Below are 21,506 nucleotides of genomic sequence, written 5' to 3' on the forward strand. Positions count from 1 at the left end.
TTTAGACACACCAGAAGAAAGCATCAGATCCCATTACAAATGGTTGTGAGCCACCATATGGTTGCTGGGAATTGAACTCAGGACCTCTGGGAGAGCAGTCAGTGCTCTTAACTGCTGAGCCATCTCTCCAGCCTCTAGAATGACTCTTGATAGAGGGCTTCCATATTCCTGTGTTCTTAAGTTAGACAGATAAGCAAGAAAACGATCACATGCCCATTTACTTAAATGTTTATTCAATGAAAGGATGTATAAAAACTTACAAATCTTAGAACTCAACTATACATATAAGAGGATGGTGGGATATTCAGTTTCTAACATACACGTAGGGTATAGCTATGCACTACCCTCACCCTGCCCCTTAGTCCTCACTTCTGGCTCCGTTGCATCCTGGGAGACCACTTTCTTATTGGCCCAAGGGAAGATTAATGGACAGCTTTTCATGCTGTTAGGCCACTGGGGAAAATTTCAGGTGTTAACAAAAACTGGAGGATATACAACAAAATCAATTGTGTTTATTTTTCCTCCAAAAAGATTTTGTGTCCTGATTTGTTATTTTTGATGCTTTAGTAGATGTCACCAATGAACTATGGGCATTGCATTTTTTTATTTTTTGGACAAGGTCTTGCCCAGGCTGGCCTCAAACTCCTAATCCTCCTGCTCCCATCCCACCTGGCGCCCAGGCAGCATCAACTTTAGCCCTCATTAAAGTTATACTTTTGGCTCACAACTTGCCTTGTGTGGTGCGTCACTGCAGGGCGCACAACTGATTTACAGGCAGTTGGCTAGCTGGCTCACACACAAGCACACAAGCTCACCATTGGCCATTGTTGTTCAGAAAGACATTCTACAGGATCACGTTTTCAAATCTCATTTTAAAACAAGTGTGTCAGGAACCGAAACACAGCATCTTCTTGTTCTTCTTGGAAAAAGGCCAGCCATGGGGTAAGGCATGCGCACCAATCCCCTTGCCTGTAGCAAGTATCCATATGCGTTCGCTCGCAGACAAATTCATAGCCCGTCAGGTTTTATCCAAAAATGAAGATTGCCGTCACATTATTACTCTTTTGCATTTGTTAAAGTAGTTCTCTTAACTAGTGATTTTCCTTAACCGGACATAATCTCAAAGGATACATTCTGAAATCAGACACCTAGAGGACAAAGATTAAAAACATTCTCTCTCTCGGGTTTAAAGTCTCCCACACCTTCCAGATTTGCATAGCAGTGCCCGCTTTATCTCTGAGAAGCTGTATTTTCTGACTTTGTTTCTGTGAGAAGGAAGACTTATCACCCAGGGACAGTCATAATTCTAGCTGACCAAATTATATTCTAGTTGTTTTATTATATACTCTTAATTAACTCCAAGTAGGTTTTTACAATAATCTAAAACTTCTCAAAACCTATTTCTTTATAAGTACTACTGACCATTATCCTTCCAATATCCCCTGAATTAAAGTAAATATAGTTCAGGATTATAATGCACAAAGCCTTACAGAGATGGGGCTGGGAGAAGGGGGCGGGAAAGAGCTGGGGCCCATTTGTATCATGCCATGGAGAAACTGTCCCGAATAGAGAAGATTCTTTGTAAAAAATGACAGTTTTTAAAAACACAAGTAACATTCAGTCTAGTAACACAGTTTCCTGTTCCTTTTTGATGGACGCTAACACAGGGTGGTCAGGTTCAGTTACTTCTGAGTCCCCACTGCCAAGCAGGACTGACCGCCCCTCGTCCAGGGCGAACACGTCTGAGTTCTGGTTCTGGCAGGAGTGTTTGACCACCTCATTGGGTGTGGAGAACGTCTTGTCACACAGGTTGCACTTGTAGGGCTTGTTGGCCTGCACCAGCATATTGTCCATCTGGCTGCCTTCCTCGAACGTGCAGAGCTCCAGTGTCTGCTTGTCCACCATGGTGTAGGTGTCAATGCTCTGGTTGAGGCACACGTGGCGTGCGGCCTGGTTGGCCCTACAGAAGCTCTTGTCACAGGTGCTGCACTTGAAGGGTTTGCCCGTGTGAATGTACATGTGCTCACGCCAGTGGCTTTTCTGGATGAACTTGCGGCCGCAGATCGTGCACTCATACTTGCGCCTCTTCACTTCCCTCTCTTGGTCTGCCTGCTCCAAGTTGTCGATGTCTGCAATGTCTGAGGGCGGTGGGGTCTCCGACTGTTGCTGCCCATCGATGATGGGGGAGTCGGAGATGTGCTGCAGCTCGCTGTCGCTGATCATCCCCGCCTCCGGTACTTCCAGAGCATCCTTGCCCAGGTCGGCCGCATTGCTGCAGAGAGACAGGGGCCCACGGCCTTCCCCTGGCGGGCCCGCAGTGAAGGGTACCCCGGTGTGGATCTGCAGGTGCTCCCGCAGGCTGCTGCGCAGCGTGAAGCGACGGCCGCACAGGTGGCAGGCATAGTACTTGGGGAAGCTTCCATTCCTCTTCATGATGCTTGGCTTCACGTGGGCGATCGTAAGGGATGATGGCTGCTCGTCAGAGGAAGAGGCCTCTAGGTTGGTCTCCTCCCCAGGAGGAGGGGGAGGCACAGGTGTGGAGACAAGTTCAGGTGACAGCGAGGTCTGCAGGGGGTCTTCGGGAGTTATATTTGTCCGATTCACCTGGGCTAGGTTTGAAGTCAGCTGGGACAGCTGCGAGGTCTCTGGTACAGGCTCCTGGTTCATCCTGGATGCCTGTGGCCTAGGCTCCCGTCCAAGTTTCTCAGGCCCTAAATTCATCTTGGTGGCTTGTCTCAGCTGATGGTCTGCAATCTGAATGCCGTACAAGGATGAGGCCAGAGGGAAGACTTGCTCGGGATGGGAAAAGCTGCCTTGGCTGGCAAGGCTGGCTTCCTGGATGAGGGGGTATGCGTGCAGGAATTTGATCCCTTGCTCTAGCCTCACAGGGTCGATGAGCTGTGGGGCCATCTTCCCTGTGTACATCAGGTGGAGCAGATAGCTGAATATGTCAGGCTGTATGTCAGTGGGCTTCAGGCGGACGCATTCACTGAAAGAAAGTAGAGACCCGTGAGGAAACAGCAGCCTCTGACTCAACTGAAGCCTGAAGAACAGCTCAGACACTCGAAACCAAATGACCACGCTGACTGAGCGTAGTCACAGACCCAGTTCAGAGCTCAGCAGAACAAGGAAGGTAAGGAAAAGACCTGCTGTGATTGGAAAGCCTTTAAAGCTGTGAAGTGACATGGGAGGGGTTGGTAGCACAACAGTGCAGATGAGCAGGACCTCTCTGAGTTATGAGACCTTCCCACCACCTTTCCAGGGCTGCAAGGTGGCACTGGAAAGCACCTTGAGGGAGGCCTCGCCAAGCGTCCTGCCGTGGGCTTTGCGGCCTTTCCAGTAACCACCGTAATGCTTCCTTTACAGGCGGTAGGGCTCACGGTGCACTTCCGGGTTGGGGAGTGGTGGGGCTAGGCCTGCTTAATTCCAAAGCCACACGGAGGCCCCCCAGAGCAGCTGTGGGGCACATGCTGTGTCTGAGCAGCCTCCTCTGGTAAGCAGTAAAGCACCTGCAGGCGTGGTGGCTCAGCCAGCTGTCTATCTTTTAGACTAAGGTCACTTCAGAAGCAGCGTCCCCTATAGGATGCTTCAGAGCTGAGAGTGAAGGAAGAAGTGGGGCCCCTCCTCAGACCATCACTACTGAGAGAACTTCTCACATCTCCAGAGGCCAAGGAGATACATCTCTCTGAAGAGGAGGCGGCATACAAGATCACCCACCAAGTACATATGTTCTAAGCATTCTGGAAACAGTTCCCTTGAATGTCCTTAGAATTTATAATAATTTTCATTATATAACTTCTTGTCATTAAAGTATTTTTGGCAGGTTTAGCAATTATGTTCACTGTTTAAATCAATTGTCTCTCACCATGCTAAAATATTAATGGCCTACCTCATCTTCTAAATTTAACATTTTATTTTACTAAAATAAAAATAGATGAGCTAGGCATGATATATAATCTCAGCACACAGAGGGATGAGGCAGGAGGATTGTCTGAACTTCAAGGCCAGCCTAGCTACAGTGCAAGACAAAGGAAAAGAAAAAAGAAAAACAGAGAAAAGGCTAATGTGATGTCAAGATCAACTTCTAGGCTTCTGGTGGGACAGCTCTATCACTGGCTGGGCAGCACAGTGTGTATTCTGTGAAGACTTAAGACTCCACACGCTTAACTACAAAACGTCAGAGTCAAGCATAAAACCCAGCACCCAGGTATGGGAAATGCAAGCCTAATGCGGTTTCTTAAAAAAAAAAAAGACAAAGATTGTTAGTTCCTATCTTTACTTCGCCTTTTCTCTCTCACGCTGACTGAGGCAAGGTTTCCAGGTATGGATCTGGCTGGCCTGGAACTCACAGAGACACACCTCCTGCTTCCCAGTACTGGAACTAAAATGCGAGGTGCCACTGGCATCATCAGGCAGAGGCCCAGGAACTCAGAGACCAAGGCCAGAGATGCGCATTTCTCCAGGAGTCAGATGTGGTCCTCAAGGGAAGGGAAGTCCAGCCGGGGCTCTCTTCCAGTGTTCCCGGTCCTGCCCAGCTGAGCTCCTGTATCCCGGTCCTATCCAGCTGAGCCCCTTTCTGCAGGCTTTGCAGTTGCTCACTGTGGTCAGATGGCCCAGTCTGTTGATTGCTTGGAAGTTGTTACTGACAGTAAGCCTCTACAACTTAAACAAGTGTTTATAGTTCTTAATGATGCAAGGACAGACCTGGGAAGCCATCACTACATACACTGCAGTAAGTGCTGGGCTCCTGGGCTTGGCAACACTGGCAGAATACTATGGGCAGGAAGCTGGGAGTCCCCGGGGTAGCCCAGCCAGCACATGTGCACACACATATACGTAGTTTCTTCTGTGCTGTTTCAGCTACTGGAATCCTGGGCTCCTTTTCCTGGGGGGGCTGGATGGACTGTTCTTTCTTCCTATCCACTCAACATGATGGGGCCTGACTGTCACTTTTCCTCTACAACACACACAAGTAGTCCCACCTAAGCTTCGAGGTGCACACATCTGCCAGGTGGGAGAAGGGCAAAGGGAGTGTTAGCACAACCACAGACAGAAATCCCACCCTCAGTTTCTCCTTCACTGCAATTCTAGTTTTAAAGTAGGAGACAGGGCCTCAATATGTACACGAGGCCAGCCTTGAACTCACAGTGATCCACCTGCCACTGCCTTTGGATCTCTAGATTAGAGAAAGGCACAGGCCACCACACTCGGCAGGTTATTCTTACCAGGAGATGTGAATTTTCAGCGTTTATTCTACAGAGAAAAGATAGAGACACCTAGTGGTGACTGAAGGACAGCACCTTTCCATTTTGCCTAGAGATAGATCAGGCGGGTGCCTCTGCCAGGAGGCAGGAAGAGCTGCTTAAAAGCATGCTGCTCTCTGCTCTATTGGTGACAATAAACCTGAATCCTGCACAGGTGTGGACAAGGATGGTCACCTGGCGGGGGTTCTCAGCTAGAAAGACACATCCCTTTGTTAGAAAGACATTGGTTCACCGCCCTATATGTAAAATAAGGGACAATGTTTCTTGCATGTAATTAAAAATCTGCCGGGCGTGGTGGCGCATGCCTGTAATCCCAGCACTCCGGAGGCAGAGGCAGGAGGATTTCTGAGTTCTAGGCCAGCCTGGTCTACAGAGTGAGTTCCAGGACAGTCAGGACTACACAGAGAAACCCTGTCTCGGAAAAAGAAAAAAAACCAACCAACCAAACAAACAAAAACACCCAATGCATTACATTGTCTTTTACATTTCCAAATTAAAGGCATTTCTTTTTCAATATCAATTAGTTCACTGGGTTGAGATTAGATGTAGCATATAACATTTTTGGCGAATATAATTATGAATTTCTTTTGAGATAGGGTCTTGGCTAGTCTGGACCTGACAAATTTCCTGCCTCAGCCTCCCATGTCCCCCTCCCACATGTCATATGACCTCTCAAGGACTCATTCCCAGTGCTCTGGGACAGTATGTTGACGGATGTTTACCATTTGATGCCTCAGCCATCCTCGGTGGTGGTGGTGTAGATCTGTAAACCCCTCTGCTTTTTCACTGTAAGCAGGAAGGGGCAAGTCTACAGATGGTGATTTTCAAGAGAGCGGAGGGGGAGTGCACAGAGAGCAATTTAGGTGAACGCAGAGCTCCTGAGGAGGCACGACAGTCATCCTTGAGGATTTTGTCCACTTGACTAGGATGAGGGCAAGGACAGAGAAAGTCAGGGGTGGACAGTGGATAGTGCACCACTGTGGGAAGTTACGGACAAAGGCTCACCTCACTCCAAGTACTCTTTAGGGACACTAATCTGACAGTGATGTGGGCAATGGATGGTTACGAATGGGAGTGAGCAAGCAACGACAGGGCACTGGCACATGTGTTGAAGAGCTATGGCCTAGGATCGGTGAGATAGGATCTGAAATAGATCTGAAGCCTGGGTTACTCGAAGATGAAAATGGGCAAGCCAAGAGTCTTTTTGGAGAGAGCCTTTTAGTTCTCATTGTGTTATTCATGCACAATGAGAAAAACAGAGTGAGGGTACTCAGGTCTAAATGACCATCAGGCAGCCAGGGCAGGCTTCTGTAGCTAGGAAGATGGAGGCTAGACCTGAAACTAACAAGCTTCTACCAGCCAAGGAAAGGGAGAAGATGACCTGGACACCACAGACAATGCGCAAAGACAGCAGGGGCTCAGGAGGCCCCAGGAAGAACAAAGGACATTTGGTCACAGTGAGGGCTGAGGAGAACAGGAGCATGGCCTGCAGGAGGGCAGTGTTCTGGTGGAGAGGAGTCCTTTGGAACGCGACTGCAGTGGAAGAGAGGAAACCACAGCGCAGTGGACAGGAAGAGTGCGGGATGAGCAGAGCTGTTGGAGGTTCAAGGAGAACAGAGAATCAGCCAGCATTCCCTGCTGGTCAGGTCAAGGGCAGTCTTCCCCCCAAACTGGGCAGGGACTGGGGGTGGGGTGAGGGGTGAGGCTGGTGAAGAGCAGAGTAAGATGGAGAGGTGGAAGGAAGGGATAAGGAAGAGGGGAGATTTATTTTCCTCACATACCTAGAGATTCTTTTCCCTAAAATAGTTAGGAGAAATAAAAACAAAACAACAACAACAACAACAACAACAAAAAATAGCAAAGACAGAAATTTTGCATTAGAAAAGAGGGAACAGGGGCTGGAGAGATGGCTCAGTGGTTAAGAGCGCTGACTACTCTTCTGAAGGTCGTGAGTTCAAATCCCAGCAACCACATGGTGGCTCACAACCATCCACGATGAGATTTGATGCCCTCTTCTGGGGTGTCTGAAGACAGCTACAGTGTATTTACATATAATAAATAAATAAATAAATCTTAAAAAAAAAAAGGAAAGAAAAGAAAAGAAAAGAAAAGAAAGAGGGAACAGGAAATTTGTACTTTTCAGCTCCTCATTTGAAACTAAATAAAGGGGAACCAGGAGATTGGGCCTGAAGGAGCAGGAGGGCTCACTGACGGTTCGCTGAGGTCTCCTGGCCAATCATGGGTGAGACTCAGGAAGGCAGTTTGGAGGGCAAGGGGCTGCGTGGGGCCAGGTAAAGGTAGGTGGTTCTCAAGTGCGTGGGGTGGGTGCCTAGATCCTGGAGAGGCAGAGAGACCCACGGTCTGAGTGAAGCAGACAGTGGGAAGAGGGGCCCAGCATCAGGAGGTCGACAGCCCTTAGGTTATTATCAAGCACTTTAGTTACCTGGTCTGATGGACAAACAACATCTTAAAGTAATTGGAGAATGAAGCGAGAACTGATTTGTGTGCCTTGAAGTACACATCGCCGATTGCAACCGTGCAGTCACACAGGAAACCAAACTCTCGCTGAGCGTTTAACTGCTGCAGTAGAATAAGTCCATGGTTGGTCAAATCCATTTTTTAAAAAATCTGCAAAGTAAACAATTTTATTTTTAAGAAAGGTGTTCCACAAATAAGAATGTGTCCCTAACGTTACAGTAATGTTCACAGCTAACATGTCACCAAGGCTAACATGTCGGGCCCCGTTAAACATGGAACATACATCAATTCATTTCATTAGTTCAACAGTCCTTGGAACAGGACCCGGTGTCATCTAGGGCAAATCAGGAGGAGGAACCTGCTGAGGCTGGAAATAAACCCAGGCAGAACACCTCCAAGTATCAGTTCTTAAAGGATCCCCAAGGCAAACACTAATGATTCTCTCTCTCTTTTCTTTTCTTTTCTTTTCTTTTCTTTTCTTTTCTTTTCTTTTCTTTTCTTTTCTTTTCTTTTCTTTTCTTTTCTTTTCTTTTCTTTTTTTTTCTGTGTAGCCCTGGCTGTCCTGGATCTCAACTCTGTAGACCAGGCTGGCCTTGAACTCAGAAAGCCGCTTGCCTCTGCCTCCCAAGAGCTGGGATTAAAAGCCTGCACCACCACTGTCCAGCTAACACTAAATGATTCTCGAGAACCTGCCTAGTCTTTCACCAAGACCTCTCCTCCACTACAGGCAGCCCCACAAAGGCTTGCATAACCATTAGCAATGGAGCTGCGCCTTCTTTTTGTGGAAGAGGAAATGGATTTTGAGACTTGTAAGTAAGCTGCCCCAGGCCTCCTGGGAAGGCAAAGGAGTTCAAATTTAAATTTGAATGCATCTACTTCAGATTCTCCTCTTTACAGCATTCCGTCACCCTACCAAAGTCCTGAGGACTGACGCATTTACTGTGAGAAGCCGCCGGAAGCTGGCAGGCTCAGGCAATCCATTCCTCCTTCAGCACACCAGGAAAGCCCACTGCAGGGATGAGCACCCATTTCCCCAAGAGGCAGAGCAAGGCTTAGAGTGCGTGGTCCTCACCAGCAGCACTCAGAGTGCCAGGTAGAAAGCAAGATAGAAATCAAAGTCTATAGCCAGAAAGAGAAGAAGCAAACCTGTAATGTACAGAGCCCAAGGAATCTATACAAAAGTCTCCATAACTAATACATTAATCTGGTAAGGTGTAAAATGCATCAAAAACCAAAACTCCCAAACCTAATTGTGAGTTCATACACTAGCATCGAACATGGAAATGAGAAATATCACCACCACAATCCAAATAATGGAGTACACAGGTAAACTACCAGTTGCTGGATAGGAGTTCTATGTGAAAAATACACAGTGCTAAATCTCAAATCTTCTGTAAGAGTTCTTTCTGTAGACAGACAAGATTGTTGGAAAAGATGTGGAGAGGCAAACAGAGGAAGCAGAACTCCAGGAAGAGACACTGAGATGGGGCTGGCCCACAGGTGGATGCAGGATGGATCCTTTGACAAGGGCTGCATACGTAACTCCCATACACAGCGCTGGACCAGCTGAACCTCCGAAGGCAAGAAAGAGCCTTGAGTAAGTCTCACACTTTCACACAAACACACTAAAAATGATTTGTGGCCTTAAGCATAAGGCACACAACAAAAGGATTTAAAAAAAAAAATCTTAGGGACCTACAGAAGGGGGAAGAGGTAAAATTACAAGTGTCTCCGGGAAGTGTTCTGCTAAGGATGGACAGATAGCTAAGGACTAGGAGAAAACATCTGGAACTTTGCAACTCCTCAGAGGGTCAGTGCTCGGAAAGTAAGGAAAAAACTCTGAAACTCAATATACAAAAACAAACTGGGAAGTAAGCGTGATGGATGGGCCTAAAGTGGTGACCAAAGGGGAAGGAGGGGTAAGAGGCTACAGTGCTCAGGGCCTGCTGTTGAGGACACAGAGGATCTGGCTCACGCTGCTGCTGGGATTGTGGGATGTCACACGGCCTGGGGACTAAATACAGCTCAGTGGCTATTCTGATATGTGTATTCCAAGAAATGAAATGTACTTGTACACAAAACTGTACACTGACGGCTGTAGTGATTTTACCAGAAACAAGCCAGCTGTCCTTCAGTCGCTGGATAGTTGGGCTGTGGCATGAACCACTTAGTCATTGGAAGAGATGAACCACAGCTGGCCTTAGTGGCCGGCACACTGAGTGAATTATGCTCACCAAAAACCGACTAAGCACAAAACTCACTGATGTGTTCTTTGATAGAATAGCCAGGGAATTCAGAGAAATAGAGAACAGACTTGCATTAGTGAGGGGGAAGCAGGTAGGTATTGCTACAAAGGGAACAAGGACACCTGTGGTGACAGAGATGTCCACAGATGACAAGTGTCAATGTCAGTATTTTAGTGGGATATGGTACAGCCGGGCCCATACAGTGTCTCCTAACTGAATGTGTAGGACATGAAAAACTGCCAACAGCAGAGTGTTTCTCAACGCAGCAGCCACTTGTGTGACATTAGCTTTGTGGTAGATCTGAAGTGTTGCATGCCAGCACTTCACTGCAGCCCTGCTTTGGATTTATTGCAGGAGTGCTTCGTGTAGCAAAGGTAATGCCCAAAGCGCCTCAGCTCAGGTGTGTGGCCACTTCAAGTTATAAGCTGCAGCGTCTGCTTCTTATGCGGTTTAATCCAGACCCGTGATTTAGTGTTTGCTGCCATACTGCCCTAGCATCTCAGTAGCAGGTTACTCTCTCTCTAGGTTGTCAGTACACTTCAGAATGCAAGGCTGTAAAAAACAAAACAAAACAAAAACACTCTGCTGTTTGGCTGACTTAAGTTTCATTAAAAAACAAAACAAAAACCCAAACCATAAGTTTACCCTGAGATTATGACAGGAGTTCCTATGATTTCTGAAATGGCCCTGAGTATACTTCTGCCATTCCTCATTCTCTCTCTCTCTCTTTTTTTTTTTTTTTTTTTTTTTTGGATTTTTCGAGACAGGGTTTCTCTGTGTAGCCTGGAACTCACTTTGTGGACTCAGAAATCCGCCTGCCTCTGCCTCCTAAGTGCTAGGATTAAAGGCATGCGCCACCACGCCCGGCCCATTCCATTTCTCATTCTCTGCGCGCTTGGGTGAAGTGGCACCCACAGTACTGACAATTATAAAGTCAAAACACTGGTGAAAAAGACACTGAAGCTGCTGTTCCTCCTTTAGGAGCAAAGGTTAGACCAGCCGTCTACCCCTCATCTGTGAGAGCGGCCGCTGCACTCTTCGCACCCCTCATACACTACCATTTTATTTCACACCAATGAGGCATTTAGGGTAAATCAAGGAAATGGCAAGAGAAGTCAGGCGGCTTGCTCAGACCACGGTTCCTTGGATTGTGTTTGAAGAGTTTTTGAGAAAAACGCTTATTTATTTTATTTATATGAGTATGCTGCATCTGTCCGTCTTCAGACACACCAGAAGAGAGCATAGGATTCCCTTACAGATGGTTGTGAGCCTCCATGTGGTTGCTGGGAATTGAACTCAGGGCCTCTGGAAGAGCAGTCAGTGTTTTTAACTGCTGAGCCATCTCTCCAGCCTGAGAAAATCCTTTTTTTTGGGGGGGTGGGATTTCGAGCAGGGTTTTTCTGTGTAGCTCTGACAGTCCTGGAATTCACTCTGTAGACCAGACTGGCCTCCAACTCAGAGATCTGCCTACCAAGTGCTGGGATTAAAGGAATGCACTACCACTGCCCAGCCTGACAAAAACTCTTTTTTTGGGGGAGGGGGGGCGGTTTCGAGACAGGGTTTCTCTGTATAGCCCTGGCTGTCCTGGAACTCAGAAATCCACCTGCCTCTGCCTTCCGAGTGCTGGGATTAAAGGCGTGCACCACCACCGCCCAGCTTCCCTCAGTCTCTTAAGGATTGGATTGCTATTTGGTTTAAATTAAGAGATACTATTTTTTAAAAATAATTACAAGTATGTATACTTCTTATAAAAGATTGAAATAGTATGTAACAGTAAAATTGTATGGACATACAAATATACAAGCTGCCCCCCTGCATATATACTATATATATTAGCACACTCCCCCACCTAAGTTCTGGGGAGAAACTTAGGACTCTGCACATGTTAGTAGGTGAGCATGCTCCAACTGAGCCACACCACCCAAGAGCTACAATATTGCTTTGTTTTTTGTTTGGTTTTTCGAGACAGGCTTCTCTGTATGGCCCTAGCTGTCCTGGAACTCACTTTGTAGACCAGGCTGGCCTCGAACTCAGAAATCCACCTGCCTCTGCCTCCCGAGTGCTGGGATTAAAGGCGTGCAACACCACGCCCGGCTTTTTTTTTTCTTTACAGTACTACTTTTTGAGGAATCCTTCCAAATATTTGCTAATTTTACTTCCTGTGATATGAATATTTAATGACATGATGCATATATTAACTCTCTATTTCTGTTTACTCTAGTGTCTTCACAAACTTTATCCATTTAACTCCTGTAAAAAAATGTAGACCAAGTTGGCCTTGAACTCACAGAGCTCTCCTGCCGTGTGCCTCTGCTTCTCAAAGTTGAGTTTAAAGATATGAGTCCCCATGCCTTCTATTTTCTTCTGATCTTATTTAGTGTGTGTGTGTGTGTGTGTGTGTGTGTGTGTGTGCACAACACAGCACTGTGTGCAGGGAACAGGACAACTTTGGAGAGTAAGTTCTTTCCATGTGGGGGATTCAACTCAGGTCACCTGCCTTGGTAGCAAGTGCCTTTGCCCATTCAGCCATCTTGTGCCCCTTAGGTCACACACAACATTAGGAAGGTTGAGAACTGCACCACTAGATAGGAAGAGATCTTTCTTTCTTTCTTTTTTTCTTTTCTTTTCTTTTTTTTGAGACAGGGTTTCTCTGTATAGCCCTGGCTGTCCTGGAACTCACTCTGTAGACCAGGCTGGCCTTGAACTCAGAAATTCGGCTGCCTCTGCCTCCCAGCCTCCCAAGTGCTGGGATTAAAGGCGTGCGCCATCATGCCTTAAAGTTTGATTTATTTCTCAGACAGGTTCTTATGTAGCCCACACAGCTCTTGAAACTGTGATTTTTTTTACCTGGGTGTGAGACTAGCACACAAGATATAAGACAGTCGGCTTGGTGATCTTTACAAAGTGTCTAGAGTATTCTAAAATCCAAGCATCATCAAAGATTCTCTCACACACCTGTCACCCTCACATCTGGTGCTGAATCAGCAGTGTTTGGTAATCAAGGACCAATCCGACAGAACCATCCCTTTTCAGCTAAGGACGCTGCTCTGGGAGACAAGATGGTCATTCAGAAATTTCTGGACGAGTGGCTGAGGAATGGAAGAGCCTTCATTTCCCTAGGTATTTGGTGCTGGTGTCATTACGGACTTTTGAGGGAACATAGAGCTGCCTGCCATGGCCTTATTCTACAAGCTCCACATACACGGGGCCGCCTCATTTCTGGTCACCAAGGTGAGGTGGGCCTGTGAATGTAGAGCCTGGGGCGTTTCCTTGCTCACTCTGCTTTCAGAGCAGTCTACTGAGGTGCGCACTCAATGCACACTGGTGTGCACTCACACTCCTGTGCTCATACAGTCGCCCTGACTCAAGCTCTGCTGGTTCTGAGCCCTCCTGATGCTTGCTGAGAGCAGAGTCTACCACTGCTAGGTGCCTAAGAGGTTGTCCAGCATGGTGTTTACCATCTGCTAAACTAAAACTACTAACTGGGTGTTAAAGGAAGAGGGTTCAGCTCCAGCCATGGTTCCTTCTGCTCTGACCTAGCCTCATTTAAAAATGTCCAGGGATGTTTCCTACACGTTAAGTTGTGGCCAATGCTTTAGAGTGTCCTAAGAGCCCAGGGGAATGGTAGGCAGAGAGGCAAGATGCAAGTGGGTAAGGTTGCAGACTGAGATGGAGGACCTCAGCTCTAATCTTTACAGCAATGAGAAGGGGTCACAGTGGGAAAGACCAAGGTGAGGGAGTCCTTCCCAGCTCTGGACAAGAGAGGGGCTGAGGATGGGGACAGAGAGAGAGAGAGAGAGAGAGAGAGAGAGAGAGAGAGAGAGAGAGAGAGAGAGAGAGAGAAAGAAAGGGGGAGGGAGAACAGAATGGATTAGAAAGACATCTGGAAGATTCCAGTCCGCATCATTGCCTAGGGGGAAGGAGGGTGGAGAAGTCAAATCCCTGGAGGCTTTTTTCTGGAATAGCTGGGTAGGTTTTAGGTGGGAGATAAGGCCAAAATCTTAGTTTGGTAGGAAAGAACATGTTGCATTTGCAAGACCTCTGGGTTCTCTAGGATGACATGGACAGGATGTAGCGCTCTGGCCGGCCTGGTCTGGGGCTTGAAGTCTGGTGATTGATGTTTGAAGGTCTTCAGAGAAGCCAGACTACTTGACTCAAGAGCTGGAGCCCTTAATTTTCAGCATGCAGTCATGGGATTGTATGGGAGTGGTCCAGAGGGGCGTCCTGTGAGTCAGGACTCAAGCTTGTTGCCTTCTGGGTAGATGGTGTTTGGTCTGTGTGCAGCCCTGCCTCGCTCTACAGGACATTTCTAGAAGATTTTACCAATGCTTGTCACAAAGCCAGCAATGAGCTTGCACATTTAGACCTATATAGAGAATCCTCAAGCAGCCTTGGGTTAGCCCTCAGTTGGCAGAGTTCTTGCCTAGAATGTACAAAGCTTTGGGTCTGACCCCCCAATATAAACCTTGTGTGGGTAGTACATGCCTGTAACTCCAGCACCAGGGAAGTAAGGGAGGCCTTGTCATTCTCCAACCCAGGTCAAGCCCCCCCCCCCCCCCCCCCCCCGTTTGATAATGGAGACTTTCTCCACAACAAAAAATAAAATCCCCACCCACTTAATACAACAAAATAGAACTTAAAAAAGAAGAAAGAAAAGCTGTTTATGAAAAGTCACACGGGGCTGCTGAGCTGCCTCGGTGTCTTAAGAGCACTGCAGCACTTGCAGAGGAACTGGGTACGGGTCTCATGGCAGCTCAAAGCCATTTGTAACTACAGTTCCTGGGGGATCCAATACCTCTTTCTGGACTCTGCAGGCACTGAACTTATGTAGGTGCACAACATAGTAAAATAAAAAAGGAACGTGTCTTTCCTAAATGAGAATAGTGACTGGTAAGGAACTGAAGTCAAAGAGCATCTCTTTTCTTCCTTCCTTTCTTTCGAGACAGGGTCTCTATGGAGTGCTTGCTGGTCCCAAATGAATTCACTGTGTTGACCAGGTAGCTCTCAAACTCAGAGATCTACTGTCTCCACCTCCTTCTCAGTGGGTGCTGGGATGTGCACATCACATTTGGTGGAGAGAGTATTTCTTTTTCTTTCTCTCTTTCTCTCTTTCTTTCTTTTTTTTCCCAAGACAGGGTTTCTCTGTGTAGCCTTGGCTGTCCTGGAACCCACTCTGTAAACCAGGCTGGCCTAGAACTCAGAAATCTGCCTGCCTCTTCCTCCCAAGTTCTGGGATTAAAGGCGTGCGCCACCACTGCCTGTCGAGAGAACATTTCTTAAGAAGGCATTTATAGAATGTCTGCTTTCTCTACTTTGTATGTGTATAGTGAATCCAGAGATCATGTCAAAAGTAAAACTACAAACATTTTCCAGAGCCAGTTAAATGGTTTAGAATATTCACTGATTTAGTTTTTATCTTTGCCCTCTCTCCTGCTTTGACACACTGAAGACCTAGCTGTCAAGTGCTCTCAGAGTCCCCAGGCAACACTGTCTTTGGAGGGACACATGAGCAGAGTGTATAAATGTGGTCTATTTGCCAACCTAAGCTCCTCCTGCAGTTTTTTTTTTTTTTTCCATTTTTTATTAGGTATTTAGCTCATTTACATTTCCAATGCTATACCAAAAGTCCCCCTTACCCACCCACCCCCGTCCTCCTGCAGTTTGAGTATGGAAACTGAGAAAGGAACAGCAGTGTTTGGGAATAGACGACTCCCTTTCGGAAGATAATAGCTCTCAGAACACACCAAACACTACTTAGACTTCATTTCCAGATCACTGACAGGGTCCCCCGAAACACTTGATTTTATTTACACCAAGAATAACGAATCCTGTAATGCATGGGGTACGTCAGGAGCTGAAGAAGCACCATTCCAAATAAGATGGGTTCGGTCACATAGTTTAGCCCATTTACCAAGAAAAACTGTCTTTTCAGTTAATACTCATAAAAGTTAACGTGTTAATGAGTGGGGCATTAACTAAACCCAAGCGATGCTGGTCATCTGGATTTCAATGTATTTTAGAAATTGAGGTCAGAGGTAGGAAATACATCTTTTTTCCTTTCCCAACTCCTCTTCCGTAGTAATTACAGAAGGAGAGGCGAGAACAATGCAGCAGCACTTACTGGACTACTGGGACATGCTGCATTTCAGAGAAGTCAAGCTTGAGACACTAGTGACAATTCTAAAAGCTATGCAGCGGTCAACTGAAACAAAACCAACAAAGGATTACACCAGCAGAAGTGACAACACAACCTCCCCTTTTACACCACCTCCAGGTCTCAACTCAGACTCCTGTACTTTAACTGGAATGAGTTTCTAAAGACTAACGGGTTCCATGGCATTTTCACAGCTATGTCACCGACCACCTTGTGCTAATAATGTTTGCTCCCTTACCACCTTCACCTGCCTCCCTCCGCCCTCTTTGATGGCTCTTTATCACCTTAAATAGCTCGCCTCTTGCTTTAAAATCACATGCCCTGTGTGTGTGCAAAAGCATGCCTGCCTGCCTGTGCCTCTTTGTGAGTATTTGGAGGTTAGATGACAGTGCAGGCTTCCCCCTCCCCCATACGTGAGTTCTAGGGTGGGACTCAGGTTATCAGACATGGCCGAATGTGGAATGTGCCCTCTACCTGCTAAGCCATGCACTCATATGCCTTTTTTTTTTTAATCATTATCTAGTGGTCATTTGGAAAATATCAGCTCAATGAATTATGAAAGTTTCCCAATGCTAACACACTGGAAAAATAAGATCAGCATCATTAGTGAAAATTGTTTCAGCCATATGGAATTCAACCATGGGATTCACAAGGACTGGAGATACTTATATACACATTTTGGGGACTGAGAAATCAAAATAATCAGCTAGTCTGGCTCAGCATACTCACACATTTTAAAATCATTTTGAAATTATTCTACACTTTCCCTGGTGCAGGACCTATAATGTACACAGAATTTTAAAGGAACAGGACATAAAAATTTTGATTTTGGTTTTTTTTTTTTGAGTTTTCTTGAAGAGTCACAAGTACATGCCTCGTGCACTGGTCTAGGGCTTGTGTTTGAATGTAACACCAGCATCTAACTGGGCCTCTGAACCAGGAAAAAATAATTTTGCCTGTCAACCTGGGCTGCTGTTCCTTAGTGAGGGTCCTGTGGCTGATATTTGTTCTTCTGTTCTGTACCCCATAACCCTTGTCTCTCTCCCTCTCCTTCCTCCCCCATTTCTGTCTCTCTCCTCCCCTCTTTTTCTGGGGTCTCATGTAGACCTCATATTCTCTGTGTTCATGATGGCAGACTTGAAATCTTGACTCTCAAACCTCCAATTTGGGAGTGCTGGGATTTCAGGCATGTGCCTGGCTAGATCCCACATCTTTATGACCATCTTACCACTGAGACACATGGAGTCTCATTTAGTATCACTCCAAAATCCCCTGATAGCGTCTTAGTGTCCTGTTAGGAGACCCAAGGAGTGCCATTGGCCACAGGCCAGCGAATCCTCAGTTTCTCTCTCCTACCTCATCCTGAACCATCTACAGGGAAGGGCACTGGGGGTAGGGATGGAAGACCCAGGGACACTTCAATTGAAGTCCCCACTCTAAAGCTGATGCCAAGCTGTTTTCTTCACTGTCTACCTGTTCTAGGAATTCTCAGGCAGGAAAGCACCCCCACCTCCACAGGTGGGGGCAAGCCAGTAGGTACTTCAAATCATGGGTTGAAGGTGCCAGGCGTGGTGTCACACGCCTTTAATCCCAGCACTCGGGAGACAGAGGCAGGCGGATTTCTGAGTTCGAAGCCAGCCTGGTCTACAAAGTGAGTTCCAGGACAGCCAGGGCTATATAGAGAAACCCTGTCTCAAAAACAAACAAACAAAACCAAAACAAAAATCATGGGTTGAAAAGGCTCAGCTCCTGAGGGTGTGTTGCAATAAAGAGTTTTGTAGGGTTTTCTTGGTCCCTGTTCAGTTATTGTGAAGAGACACCATGACCAAGGCAGGCAACTCTCACAAGGGAAAGCATTTCATTGTGGGCTTGCTTACAGCTTCAGGTCTAGTCCATTATCATTAAGGCAGGCAGCTGTGGTACTAGAGGAGCAGAGAGCTACATCCTGATCTGCAGGCAGAGAGAGCCTGAGCCTGGCATGAACTTTTGAAACCTCAAAGCCCATCTCTGGTGACAGATTTACTCCAGCAAGGTCACACCTCTCAGTCCTAATTCTCACAGATAGTGTCACTCCCTGGTGACTAAGCATTCAAATAGATGAGTCTATCAAGACCATTCTACTCAAGCCGCCACAAAGGACTTGGGAAATGAAAAATCTGGAAGTCACTGTACAGTTATATAATTTTACATAAAAAACCTCTACCAGCCGTTGTTCTATGATTAAGACATGTTGGAGTACTTCGGTGGGAGTTTTGCCCCCATTTATAGACACATTCTTACAAGTGAGCAAGGAGGCAGGAACCAGGGGACAAAGGTCTCTAATGCCTACTAGTGCGTCTTTCTGTCACACTTTCCACCTGTTTTTTTAAAAAAAATACGATGTTTTCAACAATTGGCCAGTTCCTTAGCTAGGAAAAAACAAAAAACATGGAATCCCAAGTTTACTAAATGAGAAACAATGTCATGCTTAAAAGAATTTACAGGCTGGAGAGATGGCTCAGTGGTTAAGAACACTGAATGGTCTTCTGAAGGTCCTGAGTTCAAATCCCACAACCACATGGTGGCTCACAACTACCCGTAATGAGATCTGGTGCCCTCTTCTGGTGTGTTCGAAGACAGCTACAGTGTACTTATGTGTGATATTAAATAAATCTTTAAAAAATTTACATTCTTAAAAATTATCAAGGTCTCAAATATCCTGACCAAACTAAAGCTGTTACTATGAATGTCCCCACCCCCAAATTTGATTTTTTTTTCTGTTTGTAAGAAACCATAATAATGAGAATTAAAATGTCCTAGGGTTTTTTTCTTCTTTGAACAGGGTTTGTAGTCCTGAAACTCATTCTGTAGACAAAGCTGGCTTCGAACTCAGAGATCTGCCTGCCTCTAAGACTAACACACTTGCAAAATGTATTCTAATTTCATGACTCTCAGAATAAAATGTTAGTTGTACAAATGCCTTGGTCTGGTGGTCAGGGTCTATACCGACAGTGTCAACCACGAAGGACACACAGACCATTTAGACACATTGAGTTCATCCCTTCCGATAGCCTCAAATCCATTCTCTCTCTCTCTCTCTCTCTCTCTCTCTCTCTCTCTCTCTCTCTCTCTCTCTCTCTCTCTCTCTCTCTCTTTTTGAGACAGGGTTTCTCTGTGTAGCCCTGGCTGTCCTGGAACTCACTTTGTAGACCAGGCTGGCTTCGAACTCAGAAATACGCCTGCCCCTGCCTCCCAAGTGCTGGAATCAAAGGCGTGCGCCATCACGCCCGGCAAATCAATTCTCTTTATGCCATATTTTATTAAAACAATACACCCTGAAGATGAATAAAATCTAGGCGCTCGCGCTAAGTGGGCCAAAGGTATTGTATGATGATGGTGGGAAAGAACAATACTGACTGGGAGAGAGACTCCCCGAGGTGTGATTAAGTTGTTCGAGAAGTTGGGTGGGAAGTTCTCGCAGCAAATAGCCTGTCAGGCACAAGATTTTTTCCTCTTACTGCTCGGCTGCGGGATCTAATTTGCAGGAGTCTTTATAACCCACTACCAGCTAAAAGCAACAGAAAGCTTGCACCCTACACAGCTTTCAATTGTGCATGCACTCTGATCTGTGAACGAACGGTCTGGGAGCTTGTGCTTAACGCCTGCAGCAACCCAAACCCCTAACTCCCCGGCACAGACTCTCCCAGCCTGGCCCAACAGGCAGAGGAGGGCGCGACCGCTCCGGCTGCAGCCCTAGGCAGCGAAGACCCGCCCAGGAGGCCTTGGCCCCGCCCCGCAAGGGAGGGGGCGGAGCGGGCGGAGCGGCGTCCGGGTCCGCCCCAGGGGCCCAGGGGAGGGGGAGCAACGCACTCTGGTCGCGCCGCTCGCTCGCTCGCTCGCCCCTCCCTTAGGCCCCGCACGCTCGCGCCCGCGCCCGCGCCCGCGCGCCCGCGCCCCGAGTCCCGCGGCGCCCAACACAATGCCGACGCCTACGCCTCGCGCGCGCACCGCCCCGGCCGGCGCCACGGCCCCGGCGCCAGGGGCGTGGTGGAGGGGCGGGAGGGGGGAGGGGAGGGGAGCAGCGCGCGCGAGAGCCTCAGACAGCGCGAGACCCGAGGCCGGAAGCGCGCGTGCGCGCCCCCGCCCGCGAGCGGGAGGCGGAGCCGTAGCAGTAGCGACAGCAGCTGTAGGAGCCGCTGCAGCTGGGAGACGCGCCAGAGAGGCCGGGCCTGCTCCGGTCCGACCGGATCCCTCCCCTCCCCCTCCCTGCTGCCTCCCCTCCCCCAAACCCACTTCCGCAGCTCGCGGCCTGGCCGCCGAGGCGGCGAAGACAACAACCCCGGCGGGAGGCGACGGCCGAGTACGCACCTGATGGGCCCACCTGGCGGGGCTCCGGCGCGGGACCGCTCACCGGCAGCCGCCCGCTCCGGACGCCCTTGGCCGCGGCGGGCAGCAGACACCGGCGACTAGGACCGGAACGCGGAGCGCCCCCTCCCCTTGCGCCCGCCCTCTCGGCTTCCGTCCCCTCCCCCTCCTGCGAAGCCCCGGATGGAGCGGCCGCGACTCGCCGCCGCCCGGCTGCCTGGATGGTTTTGTCAGGCGGCTAGGGCCCCGGCGCCTGGCGCCGTCGCCGCCCCCGCCCCGCCGGGGCCGCCCCCGCCCCGGCGCCCCGCGCGCTAGGGCCCGCCGCCTGCCTTCGCCGGGAGCCCCGGGACCGGGAGTCATTCGTCGCCTTTGTTGCCACGGCCGCTGCCGGAACCGTTTGCGAGCTCCGGCGGCTCCCGCCCCTCCCTGCTGCTTCCCGGAGCCCGGGCCGGGGGCGGCACGTGGGCCCCGGGACGCGGTGGCGGTGCGCGCTTACCTGTCGCCGGTGCGGGCGGCCGCGGCGGGGCGTGAGAGGGGAGGCAGAGCCGGGCGGCCTGGCCTAACTGTCCCCGCCGCCGCCTCTGCCCCGCGTTGCTGCTGCTGCTGCTGCTTGCTGCTGCCGCCGCGGTCGGTGTCTCCGGCGCGGCGGCGGGCGGCGGCGGCGGGGCTTTTCCTGTCCGGTTACGTTAAGGTCACATGACCGAGAGAGCGGAGCGACTAGTGCAAAGCGGCTGAGAGCGGCTCCCGCCGGGGGGGAGAGGCGGCGAGAGAGCAGTGGCGGCAAGAGCCCCTCCGCCCCCCCAGCCGCTCCCCTCCCCCCTGCCCGCCCGCCTCCGCCTCCTGCTGCTCTGCCGCCGTCGCCGCCGCCGCCGCCGCTGCTGCCGCCGCCTGCAGCTCGGCGCTGCGGCTTCCACCCAGCCTGGGCTCGCGGCCCCAGCCAAAGTTCTGCAAGCCATGTGCAGCTGAGGCGAGGAAACTTCTCAGCGGCCGGGCCCGGAGGCTGGCGGCCCGGCCCCCTTG

General features: G+C 48.9%; 1 protein-coding gene across 2 annotated transcripts; it reads right to left on the reverse strand.

The window, feature by feature from the left end:
• Positions 1 to 211: 211 nt before the first annotated feature.
• On the reverse strand, positions 212 to 21,246 carry Zbtb2 (zinc finger and BTB domain containing 2). 2 transcript variants are annotated; one of them, NM_001033466.3, is made up of 3 exons: positions 20,983 to 21,246; positions 7,708 to 7,892; positions 212 to 2,989 (listed from the first exon to the last, which is right to left on the reverse strand). In NM_001033466.3, exons 2-3 carry the CDS (start codon positions 7,878 to 7,880, stop codon positions 1,618 to 1,620), a joined length of 1,545 nt encoding a protein of 514 aa, NP_001028638.2. In that variant the 5' UTR covers positions 7,881 to 7,892; positions 20,983 to 21,246; the 3' UTR covers positions 212 to 1,617. The 2 variants fall into 2 exon arrangements, with proteins under 2 accessions (NP_001028638.2, NP_001346740.1); NM_001359811.1 differs by lacking the exon at positions 20,983 to 21,246 and adding an exon at positions 20,490 to 20,613.
• Positions 21,247 to 21,506: the final 260 nt, after the last annotated feature.

Source organism: Mus musculus, chromosome 10 (assembly GCF_000001635.26).
Source record: "Mus musculus strain C57BL/6J chromosome 10, GRCm38.p6 C57BL/6J".
Lineage (NCBI taxonomy): Eukaryota > Metazoa > Chordata > Mammalia > Rodentia > Muridae > Mus > Mus musculus.